This window comes from Rissa tridactyla, chromosome 6, assembly GCF_028500815.1.
Source record: "Rissa tridactyla isolate bRisTri1 chromosome 6, bRisTri1.patW.cur.20221130, whole genome shotgun sequence".
Classification (NCBI taxonomy): domain Eukaryota; kingdom Metazoa; phylum Chordata; class Aves; order Charadriiformes; family Laridae; genus Rissa; species Rissa tridactyla.
In genome coordinates, this window is record NC_071471.1 from 30,981,995 (window position 1) to 30,997,648 (window position 15,654).

General features: G+C 41.8%; 1 protein-coding gene across 4 annotated transcripts in view; it reads left to right on the forward strand.

Annotated features, from left to right (window-relative positions):
• HPS3 (HPS3 biogenesis of lysosomal organelles complex 2 subunit 1) overlaps positions 1-15,654 on the forward strand; it is a 25,767-nt gene continuing 10,113 nt past the window's right edge. For 3 of the 4 annotated variants that reach the window (XR_008466954.1, XR_008466953.1, XM_054205096.1), the window contains exons 1-14: positions 1-280; positions 967-1,461; positions 2,453-2,639; positions 5,271-5,356; positions 6,553-6,745; positions 7,022-7,103; positions 8,181-8,335; positions 9,799-9,907; positions 10,118-10,299; positions 10,653-10,830; positions 11,470-11,700; positions 13,448-13,633; positions 14,767-14,955; positions 15,445-15,552. Coding sequence is in view for 2 of the 4 variants with exons in the window: in XM_054205096.1 (XP_054061071.1) it covers positions 58-280; positions 967-1,461; positions 2,453-2,639; positions 5,271-5,356; positions 6,553-6,745; positions 7,022-7,103; positions 8,181-8,335; positions 9,799-9,907; positions 10,118-10,299; positions 10,653-10,830; positions 11,470-11,700; positions 13,448-13,633; positions 14,767-14,955; positions 15,445-15,552 (2,604 nt within the window). In the remaining 2 variants the exon portion in view is untranslated. Of the gene's footprint in view, positions 281-462; positions 849-966; positions 1,462-2,452; positions 2,640-5,270; positions 5,357-6,552; positions 6,746-7,021; positions 7,104-8,180; positions 8,336-9,798; positions 9,908-10,117; positions 10,300-10,652; positions 10,831-11,469; positions 11,701-13,447; positions 13,634-14,766; positions 14,956-15,444; positions 15,553-15,654 lie in introns of those variants that run through there. The other variant, XM_054205097.1, reaches the window with a different exon arrangement.

Consider the following 15,654-nt stretch of genomic DNA (forward strand, 5'->3'; position numbering starts at 1 on the left):
GGCGGGTGCGGCGGAGCGCGGCTGGGGGCGCGGGTGCTGTGCCGCCGCGCGGGGAACATGGTGCGGCTCTACAACTTGCACCCCTTCGGGTCGCAGCGAGTGGTGCCCTGCGAGCGGGAGCCGGCCCGCTTCTGCTGCGGCCGCGATGTCCTCTTCGTGGCCGGCACGGCGGCCAGCTGCCGGGTGGAGGCCTTCGCGCTGGGCGACCAGGGCCGCTGCGAGGCCTTGGGTTCCTTCGCCACGCTGGGCCCCGTGCTGCGCATGGCGCACAGCCAGGCAGGTCGGTGCCGCTCGGCTCGGGCGCCAGCGTCTGGGCTGAGGGGAGAGGCTGAGGGGAGAGGCCGCGCCGGGCCGGGCGGAGGCGGTCGGGGCAGGCGGCGGGCGCAGCGCTCCTCGGCCGCCGCGGCGCTGAGGCCGCGTTAGGGCCCGTCCCGGGCCGGCGCTGGGAGCCGTGCGGGCGCTGGAGGTGGCCGGGCCGGTGCGGGGTGCCCGGGCGGCACGGCGCTGTCTTTGCCGTATGCCCGCGGCCCGGTCGGAGCCTGGGCTCCTGCCCTCGCTGTCCGCGGGCGGGCGGTCGCTCCGGCCGGGCCCAGGGCTCCTCGGGGATCCGCGACTTCCCCCGGGCTTCAGAGAACAAAACATTTTCCCGTTAATGCGCGTTCGTGGGGGAGGAAACACCTTGTCTGCAATCCCAGCTCCTGCAGTGCATTCGCTTTAGAGTTAGGCTGGACCTAGATCTAGAAGCCTTTTTTTTTAATGGTATGTGGAGTGTGTTCCACCCAGCAAAGAAACTTGCGCATTGGCCATAATTAGAGAAAATCTGGTGGAAACTGTTTTTGGAATTTTAGGTAAGAGTTGAGAATGTAAGATGTTTTCTGTAATGCACTACAGCAGGTAAAGAAAGAGCTCAAGAACTGTGTCATCTAGTCCTTAAGTGTCTCATCAGTACTGCTGCTTTCTTTTAAGGAGACTATCTGGTGACAATTGAAGAAAAGAGCAAAGCCACTTTCCTGAGAGCGTATACGAACTGGAGGTGCATGTCTGCAGGGAGTTCTCGTGTTTGCGTTCGGATGGTTGGTCACAAGATGGAAGAGTCATACAGCGAAACCTTAAAAGAACAGATGTCAATTGTGGAAATGCCACTTTCAGATCCTCCCCTGTGCATTTCATGTTGTCCTGTAAATGGAGATCTTCTTGTGGGCTGCAAAAATAAACTAGTCATGTTCTGTTTGAAATATCTGGTCATAAACGAGAATTTGACTGTGCTAGACTTCGAACGCTCCTTAATTTTACACGTTGATAACTTCATTCCTGCTGAAGTTGCATTTTGTGCCAGACATATAGCCGTAACAACAGAGCTGGATGTTCTGATCCTGAAACTGGAACTGGTCGAGCAAAGTGCAGACAGGACGGAGCAATGCGCACATAACGTTAGCACGCTAGAAAAACCTGTGGATGGAGGTAAGTACAGAATTTTTATTTTTTTTTATTTCCAAGAATCTGCTAACTCATTCCGGTTGTTCTCACAGTCAGCTTAAACAAGGTCATTGCCCTTCAGGAAATATTTCCTGATCATCTTAGGACTGTCAGCTGAATAGTCTAGTGCATGGAAGGTTGTACCACCTGCAGTTGGAGGTAACGCAAATACGCCATCGTTCTGCAGACCCTTTCAGGACAGCGGAGCCTCTGCAGACAAAGAGTTGGGTCCCCGCTCTGGGGTGCCATCATGGTCCAGATCAAAGCGGTAGTAGTTCAGTGTGCTGTCTTCAGAAAAATTATTCCACCAGTGTCGCTGCCCAAATAACTGTGTCTCCTCTAAGGGACCGGTGGGAGGCCGAACGGAAGCAGCATCTCATGAAGCTTGAAAAGGACTGTGCGTACTGACTTGGACATTTAAGAATGCTTCTGTGGTGACGTATGTGCACTTTTGTCAGATAGGGAAAGTATAAACTGGAATGTTCTTCGTAGAGTGAAGATGGGTCTTAACTCAGATAATGACATCTGCCACTAGTTGTTTTTATTTCTAAAGACCACAGAGAAAAGTTCACATTATTTTCTGAATGCTGTTAGGATTTGTTTTTCAGAACTTAAGTGAGTTTAAGATAATGCAGCTTTCTATCATAGCTGCCTTTTCCTTCTTAAAACCTCCCCGGTGGAATGACACTTTTTGACAGCCAGCCCTTTGCAGCACAGATTGCCTTGGACTTGCCCTACGATGAACAGTTCACTAGTTCTTTTAGCAGCCTTGGCTCTTGGTTATTAAGACTGTTGAGGCTTAAATGAAGGATTGTTCTCATCTTCTGGCATCACTGTTTTCAAAATCTCATGGTTTGAGGTAGCCGATGCTAACTAGGTAGCTGTGATTGGGTATTTAATTGATACTGTGTCATATCATTTTCTCACTGCAAAATTGAATGGTTTGGACAATTAATATAGCATTTTCATTGTTAAGGTGTAAGAGATGAAGACCCTTCATCACATACTTCGCAGCTGGAATTAGATGAGTTCATCATATGTCAGAAGCCAGTGGAGCTGCTTGGGGAAGAAAGTAAGCTATGTGAGATACCCATCACGCTGGAGTCCACAGAGTTACCGACAGAAGACACAAAGCGCTTCCAAGTGCGGTATCTGCTTTTCAGGTATTACCAATGTATTTTCCCCATCATGAGTTAATTTACTACAAGAAACCGAAATAAGCTGTGGTTCACATGTTGTTGAAAGAAAAATCCTGGTACTTTGACTTCTGGGGTTTTTACAAGTTTTGGTGTGTTTTTTTTTCACTAAGCAAATAATGTGATACCAAAACCAGCCTGTTTTTTAATAGAATCAAATAATTGAGTTGGAAGGGACCTGCAGCAATCATCTAGTCCAACAGGGCTGACCCAGTGTTAAAGCAGATTATTAAGGGCATTGTCCAAATGCCTCTTAAACACTGGCAGGCGTGGGGCATCGACCATCTCTCCAGGAAGCCTGTTCCTGTGTGTGACCACCCTCTGGGTAAAGAAATCCTTCCTAATGCCAAGTCCAAACCTCGCCTGATGGACACAGCTTTGAACTGATGCAGTGAAATGCCGAAGTTAAGACTCAGTAGCCTTGGTGACTATTAAGCAGGTATTGTTTATTGCAGCGCCGGGCGCACAGGGGATTGCTCCACCTAATGTGCGCGGCGACTGATTTAGATGTACAGATTAAATACATGATATGTATGCATATTTACTAGTCTTCCAAGAAATGATTACCCATTCATTAACTCATTATTACAGGTTACTGCCCACTCCCGCATGCGCACAAGAGTCTCTCGGTGGTTTTCAGAGACATCTGGTGGTCGTTTACTTCCTCCACTCCTCTTCATCGTTGTGACTTGTGGGTGAACTGCAGGCCTCTGCTCTACTTCTTTATTCTTGCTGGCGCATCAAAAGTGTTAGTTTTGACTAGTCTCTGCGTTCCTCAGTAACCCTGGGCCCCTTGTTTTGAGAGATAAGCTTCTACTACAAGGTTATATTGACCTAAAGCATTCTTTTTTAAAAAATAGGAGATAAGTTCTGACAGTTAGTACTACAACTGTTGCATCTGCTCTTTGTACAGCCTTAAGGCACCCAGTCTTTTAAATTAAGCTCCTACTTTAATTTACAGTTCTAATATATTAAGCACCTACTTCAATTAGTTTAAAGCTTTAATATAGCAAACCCTACTTCAGAACCATTTGCAAGTGTCCTGTCGCTGGATCCCAGGGAGAAGAGCTCAGCACCCCCCTCTCCACGCCCCCTCCTCAGGAAGCTGCAGAGCAATGAGGTTGCCCCTCAGCCTCCTTCTCTCACAACTAGACAAACCCAAGGTCCTTAGCCGCTCCTCACAGGACATGCCTTCTAGCCCAGCCAGCGGCTTGGTTGCCCTCCTCTGGATGCGTTTGAGGACCTTCACATCCTTCTTGAATGGTGGGGTCCAGAACTTCACACGGTGCTCCAGGTGAGGCCGCACCAATGCTGAATACAGCGGGATGATCCCCTCTCTTGACCAGCTGGTTGTGCTGTGTTGGATGCCCCCCAGAATGCCATCTGCCCCTTGGTGTCAGGGCGTGCTGCTGGCTCCTACTGAGCTGCTGCTGACCAGCATCCCCAGGTCCTTTTGTGCTGGGCTGCTCTCCAGCCACTCCGCTCCCTCCCAGTTTATACTTATGCCAGGCGTTACTCCTTCCCAGGCGCAGAATCCGGCACCTCATTCCGTGAAACACACCTTACTCTGAAGCGGTTTATGTTAAATTTAGGAATTTGGGATCTATTTAATCTGGGATTAGATATCCATCTAATTTAGGATTAGGCATTAGGAAGGAATTCCTGACTGTGGGGGTGGTGAGACACTGTCCCAGGTTGCCCAGAGAAGCTGTGTCTGCCCCATCCCTGGAGGTGTTCAAGGCCAGGCTGGATGGGGCTTGGAGCAACCTGGTCTAGTGGGAGGTGTCCCTGCCCAGGGCAGGGGGGTGGAACTGGATGGTCTCTAAGGTCCCTTCCAACCCAAACCGTACTGTAATTCTATGATTCTATAAATTCTGTTATTGTTTAGAGAAGGATTTTAAAGGATTATGCACAAGACTGATCTGCAGTCCTGTCTGTGTGACCTTAATCAAGGTATTGCCTTCTGTTATTTATTCTGCAGCTTTCATCAGCTTCAGCTGAAGTGATACTTATTTGAGTACCTCTAAAAAAAAAATATTCTCCCTTTCTCCAGCTAGCAAAGGGAGTTTACGAAATATCTTAAGCGCTAAGAAACTATACTTTTAATTTTGTTAGTGAACAAAGCCATTAAACTTTTATCCCAAACTGAGGAAGAATTGCTCTGACAGTCCATCAGTGAATTCCAAAGCAAAGCAGGAAACAGGATGACACACAATAGGAAAGAAAAGCGGGATTGGAGATGGCACCATGTTACATATAGCTCAGTTGAATAAAAAGAGAGGCAGGGGCAAAAGGTTAAACTGAGGTTCAGATCATTTGGAACATGTCTTCCGGTGATCCCAGACTTTGACATGTGTCTTGTAGACAAGCAAAGAAAGAGGATTTTTGGTTGCAAGAACTCGAGATAGTTGTCTCTATTATGCCACGTGCTTCTTGGCATTGCTGTGCTTCTCACAGTAGTAGTAGGAGTGCACATTGTTGTGGAGTATTAAAACGCCAGCCATGCCTGTTACAGGCGGTGCTGTTTACTTGTCCAAAGTAGCTCATTGTCATTTCTCACTGAGGTCTCATGTTGCTGTTTTGGATTTTTTTCTCTAGACGTTTTACACCCGACCAGTCGCCTTTTGGGTTTTGTGAAGAGACAAAGCTGCACTCTGTTCAGCTGCTTCCTGTATACCGGACAGGTATATGGATATGCATGGATGCATTATGGCCTGTGTCATGGGAGACCTGGGAAAGGAAGGGGTGTCTTTGTATATTCTGTTTTGTATACTGTTTCTGTATAATTTGTTTTTAAATTAAGGTCTTTCCTTCCTTTTCAATAATTTAAACTGAGCTTCTGTTAACGAAAAAGTCTTCAAGTTTCTCCAAGTTCTGCATAAACCTTGAACTAAAATATCAGTTCACCACAACAAAAGAGGAAGACTAAATCAGCTTTTATCAGTTCTCTACTGATCAACGTTACGTCACAAAACAGTCACTCTTTACATCGCATTCATAAAATTATCCTCGGATGCTAGGCTGCCTCTCATTAGTGAACGCTGTAAATCAGAGTAGTAAACCTTAATAATCATTAAGATTATTTGTTTTCTTTCTAAGATAAGATTCTTTCCAATTCTAAGATTATTTACTTTTCTGCCAGGCTGTAATTAAAACCGCAAGGGATGAAGGCAGATTTTAGGGGCTCAGTAACACACGCAAGCTCAAGCCCCAGCAGACCCGTGGAAAAATTTAATGCTGTATGTTATCAGTCAGCTTTCCTGCCTGCTCACCCAGTTTGTGGTTGTCTGTCTGCCAAGTAGCAAAGCGCCATTTAAGTTGCAGCTGACTCAAGAGAATGAGCTGCTTGCCATTTAACTCCAGCAACCTTATCTTCTCGTGTCATCTGCGGTCTTTGAGAAAGGCTCTGTAGAATCTGAACACAACCTTTACATGTGGCTTTGTAGATAAATCCTGCCATTCCCAGCCTTTCTTTCCCTACAGCGAGGACCTGTGTTTTGGTGCACTGCAGTTATGGATGAGCTCGCAAGCAGCTGTCTGAGATCAGGCCGATCATTCAATCCATGGATGCTTCGTTGTGATGAATCTGCCAGGGCTCTCAGATTCTGTTATGTCTATAGAATTTCTTCACGCGGTGGTATATCCACACTTTTGTTAATAATGCCTCCAAATGAGATGACGTACAGATTTTTGATCTGCGCACTGATCTGACCTGTACGCTGATCTTCGTGTAGTTCTTTTTCTCTTAACTAGCTACTAACAAAACCAGTCTGCAACCTGGGCAGGTCTGGTAGTATCTTTTAGGCATCAGGCTCGCAAAGGAATTGCCAGGTTTTGATTTATGAGGTGTATAAAATGTCTTTCTAATTGTTACCTCTAGGAGGTTCCGTGACTGCCCATGAGGAAACTGAGAATGAGAGAGAACTACTGAGTCTCTTTTGCTTTTTCTCTTTACCTCACGTTGGATATCTCTACTCTGTTGGGAAGTTAGTAGAACTGATTTCTACTTATCAGTATTCGGAGAAGTCAGAGCAGGCAGTTCTCACTCCACAGTTCCTGCACGTCATTACAAGGTACTATGCTTATGATTTTACTGATAGTATTACTATGTTTCTCTATGCTGCTGCCTTTTTTTTTTTTTTCTCCTTTCTTTCTCCTGTGATATATTCTTCATACCCTCCTGAACTCTCTGGGTAGGCTCATGTGGTAGTGCGGCACGCCCTCCTGCCTAGGCTTCAAGGCCCATTTCTACAAAGAAAGAAGATCTGATTCTCTGTGGTCTTGGCTACTTGATTTTTGCAAGTCTTCATTTTTTTCCTTCATCGTCGTGGTTTCTTCTTCCCCTCTAGTGAGAAACTGCAGTGTTTCACAGTGCGGTGCAGTGCAGCAGCAGCTCGTGATGAGGATCCATATATTGATACGACTGTGAAGGTGCGCCTGTTGTTATCTTGCTAAAAGAATGTGGGTAGTAGTACGGCGTTTAGTTTCCTTCTGAAATCCTGTTAGTTTCTGTTGGCCAAACCAATAAAATAACATCCAAAATTAATATTTTACTCACATATATGGCATATTGTATTTTAATTGTCTACAAATGTCTCAATGAAACAATCTAGTATTGCCGTTTAAGACTCTAGACTATTCGTAGAAGGTTTTCAAAAACATCAAAAGCTATAAAATCACTTGCGTTTTAAACTAAATTCCATACTTTCCTTTATAAATCTGAATGAAGGGTGCAGTTTTTTCCTTATTGCAGCTGATGATGTTTCTCTCTCTCAGGTGTCCTGAAGAAACCAGTTTTTTAACAGGAGTGTAGGCACTCAGACAAGTCTCCTACCAGATACTCGGTGCATGCTTTTTAGGAGGAGGGCTTTTGATCCTTGGAGGCCTAGACTTTTCCTCTTCCTTAAATTGCTTATCAGTAGAAATATGTTGAATTGTAAAGATTGAGATATACATTAATAAAAATACCAGGGAAGATAGACTGAAGTGTATTTTAAGTTAGCATTTAAGGATTTCTTTTGAGCATGTAGATAGCAGACATAAAGAAACAATGGGACAGTAGAAGTAGTATAAAATTTTCAAGAGCCGAACCTGTATTCTCTGCTCTCCATAGAGGTATTGAGATAAAGAATATAAACACATGACACGATCTGTCTTGTCCCTTCTCCAGTCTCAGCTTTCTGTGTTTTCACTGTGGGTTACAGGCTCAGTTATTTTGAGACACACAGCTGTAACTGTGTAGTTGCTTTGAAGAGTGAAATGATTTTTTTTTTTTTTACCCTTTGTTAAATTATTTATGTCATAGTTTTAAAGTATTTTTATTCTTGTTTAAGTAAAGCACTGAAAAGTTAGGAAAGCCAGTGAATGTTTTTAGTGTCAGATCATTGGTCAAAGATTACCTATTTTCATAGTTTTCTTTTTTTAATTTTATTTTATTTTATTTTATTTTATTTAAAGACTCAAAATAAATACTAGCTGAAATTGCAAAACACTCACTTTCCTTTGTAGGCTTGTCCACCTGTCGCACTGGATGTCTGCACATTAAGAATGCAGCTTTTTATAGGACCCAGAGCTATCTGTCATTTCAAAAACCATATAATTCTTTTGACTAAGGCGGACTCAGAAGACATTACTGAGAGAAGAAAGCCTACAAGAAGGATGCTGTAAGGATTTGTGTCTTTTGGGGAGATGGTATTTATAGCTCTGTGTACAGTGCTGAATTTGTGGGTGTTGGAGTTTTAGAGAGGTTCCTCTGTGGAGAAACTGTTTGGAAATAATTCCCTAGTTAGTGCATGAGAACAGAAATCCAGCGCTTTTTTTTTTTTTTTTTTTTTCCTCCAATTCTACTGTATTAACTGACATATAGGAAATGAGGGTGGGGTCACAAATGCTTGAAATCAACAAAATAAGTTACTTAAGATTGTAAAAAACTTAACTTTCGTAAATAATGTTGAAATAATGTTACTAAGAACATACCTGCTATGGAGAAGAAAAAAATCTTTATCCTTAGGAACAAAAATATGTAGGAGTACCGAAGCTACAGGCTAACAAAATGTGCTGTAGCACAAAATGAGAATGTCTTACATTTGGCTAAGGGTTCTTTCCAAGACAAGTTACGAACATCACTATAGTAACCCATGACAAAAGAAGGACTGGACTTTGGCCCAAGATACTCTTATAGGATGTATGTAGCTAGAGGCATTTGAAACTTTTTATCTATTTCCATGAGAATGGCTATTCCCATTCTTTTTGGAGGGCTTTTCAATAAAGCAGCTAAACAGCTATCCTAAAACAGCTGTTCAGAAATCACATTTGTTCTAAAGTTGGTTCAAGTTCATTAACAAAAGTGGGACAGCTATAGTTGATGGAAGAGTTATTGGAACCAGTATTTCTTGAAGCCTAGAACAGACATTATTCAGGAGAAGATGAGGATAAGTCCATCAAGGAGAATGGTAATTCAAAATACTGTAGCTCTCTGTGTATACAGCACAGTTTCTTCTGCTAGTTGTGTTGTTTCAAAGATTGTTGTTGGCATTTGAGGAAGATACGCTTTTTGTCTTCTGTAAAGAACATAAGTTGAACAAATACTAGTCTACTTAACACCATAATTTGAAAATGAAGATGTAAGTATCCCAGAACAGTTAAAACCAACCTCCCAAAAAAACAGAACAAAAGGAGTTTGTGTTTTCTTACAGTGTTTTAACCTTAGGGCATTACATTACACATGTAATGCATTAGAGTAAAAGCATTCAAATATTTTTCTTGTGCCATGTCTTGGCAAACACTTTAATAGAGCTGCAGGGGCAGCTGCAGTAAGTCCTTACAGAAAGTAAGTAAACGTCGTAGCTAATTTGAATTACTTACCTTTATGTAAATATCTGATACTACCTGGTCTTAAGCCCGGGAGAAGATGTAGTGGATAGTTTTGATGCTGTTCCTCTATACGAAGATGCCTATCCCCGTTTTGTTATTAGCCATTATGACTAAAATTCACAACGTAACTGTCAAGCATTTAGGAGCCTGCAAACATACTTCTTTATGCATTTCAGTTATTGAGTGAGTGGGGGGTTTTTGCTGCATAGTGTTTATTTGGACACTGACAACTCAACTCTTTCTTTCTCTCTAGTTCCAGAAAGGCTGACAGCATCAAATCCAGAACAAATTCTGAGTCAGAGCCTGGCTGGAATTTATATATTATAAACACTGTTTCAACCATTCAGCTTTACAGAGAAATGGTATTGCCCAACTCCTGCTTTTGTTGTTTGGTGACTAAAAATAAGTACTGTTAATTAATCTCTGATGCATGTCATTGCTGAATATAACGTAGTGTATTTCTCATGAATAGCCTATAATCCTGTTTCAAATGACTGCTGCCCTCATTGGAATTGTTCCTGTATATTCTTAATTTTCGCCAGCAGCCTAAGTCTATCCTGTGTCTGTTCTAGGTAGATTATAGTAGAACGTATGAAAATGTAAAAACTGAGAGTTGCATCCATCTTCTAAGTGAGGCTCACTTACTGGTCAGAGCAGCTATGATGGACCCTAGTTTCCTTAAATTAGATGAGAAAGAAGAACTTCTAAGAGCATTCAGAGAAAGTTGTGCCTTCCTAGGAGACTGCTACAGCAGGTATGTTTTAGATGTCAAAGTGATATTAGATGAGCTTTTGTTTCCAGTAGTGTAACCTTAAAATGAAAATCCATCAGTCTTTGCTGTTTTACGTTAGTATCATCGCATATGTAATATAAATCGTTATGTTCTATGAAAACAGCTTAATCTAGTCGTCTCTGCAGTATCTGGTTGTCTTCGTTGTCATTGATTACAGAATACAACATTATGTTGAATATTAGCTATGTATTTGCAGATACCGGTGTGTCTGCAGCTTTGCTGGATGTATTATTCCAGCTCTTACGAACAGTGATGGCGAAAGTGTTGCCCTTAGTTGTTTTGTTCTTAGTTTCCTTCCTCTCTGTTGCCTTCAGGTTTGACACAAAGGATTACCACCTTGCTTTGCCATACTACAGAATGTCAGGTTTATCCATGACTGAAGTTTTAAAGAGACTAGTTTCAGAAGGTGATGAAATACAGACATATGAGAGAGGACTTATATTTTACTTAACTCATTCTCTTAATGAAGACTTAAATGAAGAATTAAGTAAGGTAGAAACAAGTGTTTTTTTCTTAATCTATTGATTTAGTTTTTATTTTTAAGAACTGTGTATCAAATTTTAATTAAATTCCCTTTGAAAATGCTGAGCTGCTGATTTAGTTTCACCGTTGTTCTTTTTCACATGGTTTTTATTTTCCCGTTTTTCTTGACAAAATAGCAAACAGCACCTGCGATGCTTTGGGCTGCTTTTGAGTAGCATATTATGGGCTTGGCTATCACGATGCAAATTGCTAATGACCTAGTTGCTGCTTGCAGACAGGGGCACTTCTGTTTTAGGAAAGCTCTGCCACAAATTTCTTTCATCTCCCCTTTCTGTAACAAAACAAATTGTTTCTTTGAACATTGCCAAATTGTACGGGTTGGTAAAACCAATTCACTGTGGTGGTGGATGTTCTCTTAGCACCCCAGAATATGGGTTGAGTCCCTGCTGGTTAGAGATCCTTTACTTTTACCAGGAGGGAGGAAAGAGGCAGGAAAGGCACTGTGATTTGATAGCTAAGCTGTTCTGTCTGTTTTATAAAAAAAACAAAACAACCCCCCGCCCCCCAAACCCCACAATATTTTCATATGCCATAGAAGACTGTATATCTGGAAAGGTCTAAACTGTCAAATGGCTTTTATTTTAATAGGAATCAGCAAATAAAGTTCTCCAAATATTCTGTGTTGCTGACCCTGTGCAGCTGCCGCATATCCTCTGCAGCCCCTGCATGACAAACGTATGTCCTTTGACAGCTGTGAAGTATCTTCAGAAAGTAGAAAAGATGATGCCATCAGTGGTCCTGACACTTACTAAGGCTTTCATGGCTCTGAAAATGGGAGACCTGGTGATGTATGAACACGAGATGGACTCCTATAAGGAGGTAAAGTATGCCGAAAGCATGAGCTATTCACACTTTGCAAAGGCTAAGTCAGTAGGTTTGGCTGGCAGTTGTATTTTACAGTAAAATAAACTTTCAGTTACTCCCCTTCCCCCTGATGTGCAGTATAGGCTCCACTGAATGTCAGCAATGGCAGCAGAATCGAGGGCTGGCATATACTGGGACTGTACTGTTTACCCTGCAGGGAGGGTAGTCTTAGCTTGCCAAAGCCTTACTAAATACGCAAAAGTTTTGAAGCTGTTAATTCTTGATAAATTAAATGCTGTTTACTGGGGCGTAACAAGGCATCGCTCTTCAGCAGTATGGCAGGGTTGTATAGGAGCATTTTTACACCTCTCCACCTGTAATTGATATGTGATATGCCCCTGAAAATGCCATCTGTGTGTCCTTATAAAATTGCTCTTGGAGGGGAATGTCCATGGTGCACACAAACTACAGTGTCTGTATACCGTTTCCCATCTTATGTGGAACCAAAGTACTTAACCCTTAGTAAGATCAGATCAGAGCCTACTTCAGTGCTATCAAGGCAAGAATTCCGTATTAATGAGGGAAAAATGTTAGTGAAGTAGTCTCTGCCATACATGTTCACGTGTGCTCTTTAGACTGAGACCAGTCTGTAAATTACTTCTTGTTATGGTTGATGAGCACTGTCAGAATATTCAAAGGTGACAGAGCTTGAAGTACAGACTCTTTCTGAGAGTGAGATGTTGGAGGTCTAGAAACTTTTAAAATGAACTGATAGCTGTTTCAAAGTCAGGTATCATGCTTTGGTTGGAGAAGTCCTGGAGAGCTTTCAAAGTTAGCAGTTTTTGAATTGCAAGGTGGGAGCTGTGGAGGGCTGTTTCAACAACGACATTCAGCACCACCTGCTTTCTAACCATTTGCAGCACCATCAAGTAAAGTTGCCGTGTTGTGAGCAAACGTGCACCTTCCACTGCATGGATGTTATTTAGAAAACAAGGTGGCTGGGGTTTGCGTGTTGGGTTTTTTCCTTTTTGTTTCTTTTTAATCGGAGCTATTAAAAAAATGTTCTATTGCACCTCACCTTTAAAAGGCATTTTGTTGCAAAGTAGAAACAACAGCAGTTTCAGAAAGATAAAGAAAGGAAAGATAGTTTGTAAGCATAGCGGGGTGAAATCTGAATTTACTCCTAGGTCTACCTTATATTTCCTGTGTAATTCATTTAATCTGCCTGGGCATCATTTCCCCACTGTCTTTTAAAGTGGAAATAGTATCTTGTCATGCTTACCTTCAAAAGCACTCAGATATCCAGAAACAGCTTACTGTTGCACATAGTGCAGAACATCGTGATCATTGTTTCAGGGGTATTTTCAAAATAAAAATCATACTTCAGCGAAGTAGTCTACTGAAATTTAGCGAAGTAGTCTATTGAAATTTCAGCCAGGGATTTTTCAAAACACCATGTGTATTGAATATTTTGGGTTTCACAGTGAAATCTGTCTGTCTTATACGTACAGTAACTCCAGATTTCAACAGCATGTTCCTTGCAGTGTTGAGGCAAATGACCTATTGCTGCTCCGGCACACGGGTTGGAGCTCGGTCTCTGGAGAGCTGGTTTGTCAGTTGCAGGAAGGGTTTATTTCCATGCCCTGACTTTCCTTCATTTCATCTGTCTAAACTTCACTGCCTGAGGAAATTCTGAGTTTGCTCTGTTGAATCATATGTGGATTGAATTCTTTACCTGATTTATATCTGACTATGTTTGTAGACGATACTGGCCTGTGGCTTCATTGGGCAACCAAAACTCTTGAGACAGCGTAAGGAAGGAATTGTTATTCCAACGGAGTTTGCTGTTCACCTGAAGGAGATGCAGCCGGGTTTACTGGTGGCTGCCATTGTGGCTTTACATGAGAACAATAAAATTGAACTGGAAGAAGCAGATACCTTTTTCAAGGTTGGCCTGTGGTAATTTTTTTGCTTCTGTTTTTCTCATACTGATGTTGTTACGGGTAAGCAAAGCAGCCTCAGTCACTCCTTCACTCACATTTCAGCATTTCTTCATAAAGAGGGAGATGAGGGTTATATATATTCCAGTCATGCTAGGTAACAATAGAGTCAGAATCTCAACCTTCTGGAAAGAAATACTGGTTAAATCAAGAAAAAAAATAATTACGTCCAGTTCTTTGTTTTGACCATGTCATTTGAGTGGAGAATACCCTGATCTCAGAGATCTTTCAGTGTCTTCCTAGTAACTGGGCTTCCTAAGGCTACTGAAATTTAACAGAATTTAAGTAAATCACTTCCTTAAGCTCCTTCCGCATCAATCATTAGGATTGAAACATGCTTCTAAAGAATCAGACTTAAATATGAAGGCATATAATGTTCTGATGTTCTGTATAATCTGAACAATGAGTCAGTCTCTGCAGTTTATGAGAAGAATTAAATAGAGTATTTTTTCTGATGTCACTGAAGTTTTCTTTACTTACGTTGGGAATAGAGAAACTCTTTTTCTTTTCTCCACAATGAATAACATTGTTCGGATCAAAACCAGGTATTCTTCAGTGTAGGTATGTGGCAGTCTTGTATCTGTTACTGTGAAAGACCTGTATCAGAAATTGTTTAAAGCCAGTTGGAAACCAAGTAAAAGTCTCTTTCGCTGGCACACCAGACCTTAAAGCATCTCCCTTGTGGGTCTTACCATTTATACCCAACTGAGCTACACAGCATCTCTTATCACAGCCTTTAGATCCTTCTTTCGCAGACACCTGCTTGGCTATTGGCATATATAAAATCCTCCAAATTAGCAGTCTGCAAATACCTGCTGACAGTGCTGACGTCTCTGGTAGTGGAGTAAATCTTGAAGAAGAAATCAAATCTATCATTTAGAATTGATTACCTTACTTTTACTTTCCCTAGCACTGTATTATGTAGAATCACATCTATCAGAAAAACATCAAGACAAAAAAGGAACCAAAATTCTGCTTCTAGTAAAAGTGAAAAAACGTTCTTCCTGCCTCTTCTTACTTCTGCTGCTAACAATTACCGTCGTCTCTGCTAAGTTCTGTCTTCTAATGGTTTTGTCCTTAGGTGTTGTGTAGTAACAGTGAAAACACCGTTCCTCAGCTCTTGGTGGATTTCTGGGAAGCTCTTCTTGTAGTGTGCTCTCAGGAAGAAATACTTCAGGAGCTTTTATTGAGGGTTACTTCTCAGTATGTTTGGAGAATATCAAAGCAGCAACTTCCTGAGACCAAGCCGCTGAAAACAACAGAGGATCTGGTAAGTATACCACCCAGAGGAAGCTTTGTGACTGCATTGTCCCTCCAAAATCTATCCAAATACTATCCTTAATATTTTAATTCTGGACAGTTTATCTCTTTATTGCTGGCTCTGGGGAGTCCTACTCTTTGGGGACATTTACAAATACACTTCCAATAGGAATCTTGGCTCTGGACAGAAATAAGAGCTAAAATGAAAGGATGAGAGTTTGTCAGGTGGAGTGTTTGCAATTTTATAAAGCTGACTAAATGAGAAAAATGTGTGAATGATGAATTTTAAAGGATCTTGAATGGAAAATCTGAAATACAGAATTAAATAGAAGTTTCCGGTTTATTTGTTACTAAATTGTATGAACCAGAAGAAAGAGTGGCTGCTATTCAAAATGATGCTATTTGAGAGCAAAATCTTCCTCATTTATGGTGGGTTTCACATGGAACTGTCACTACCAGAAGTATTTCTTTTATTGCAACTTGATTCTTTCTTGTATAGATAAACTCCTGTAATCATTTTGGGTTGATTTTCCCATGGGTAACTTCGATAATGTCAATGGGCACTCCATCTGATAAAGATTACCATGAAGATATCTCAAAACTACAGGTATGAAACCCTTAAATCTTACTGTTTGCAGCTTAGATCCATTCTGCAAATGTTCGTGTATGTATGAACAGCTTTCCGTAGCGGACTCCACTCCTCCTTCTC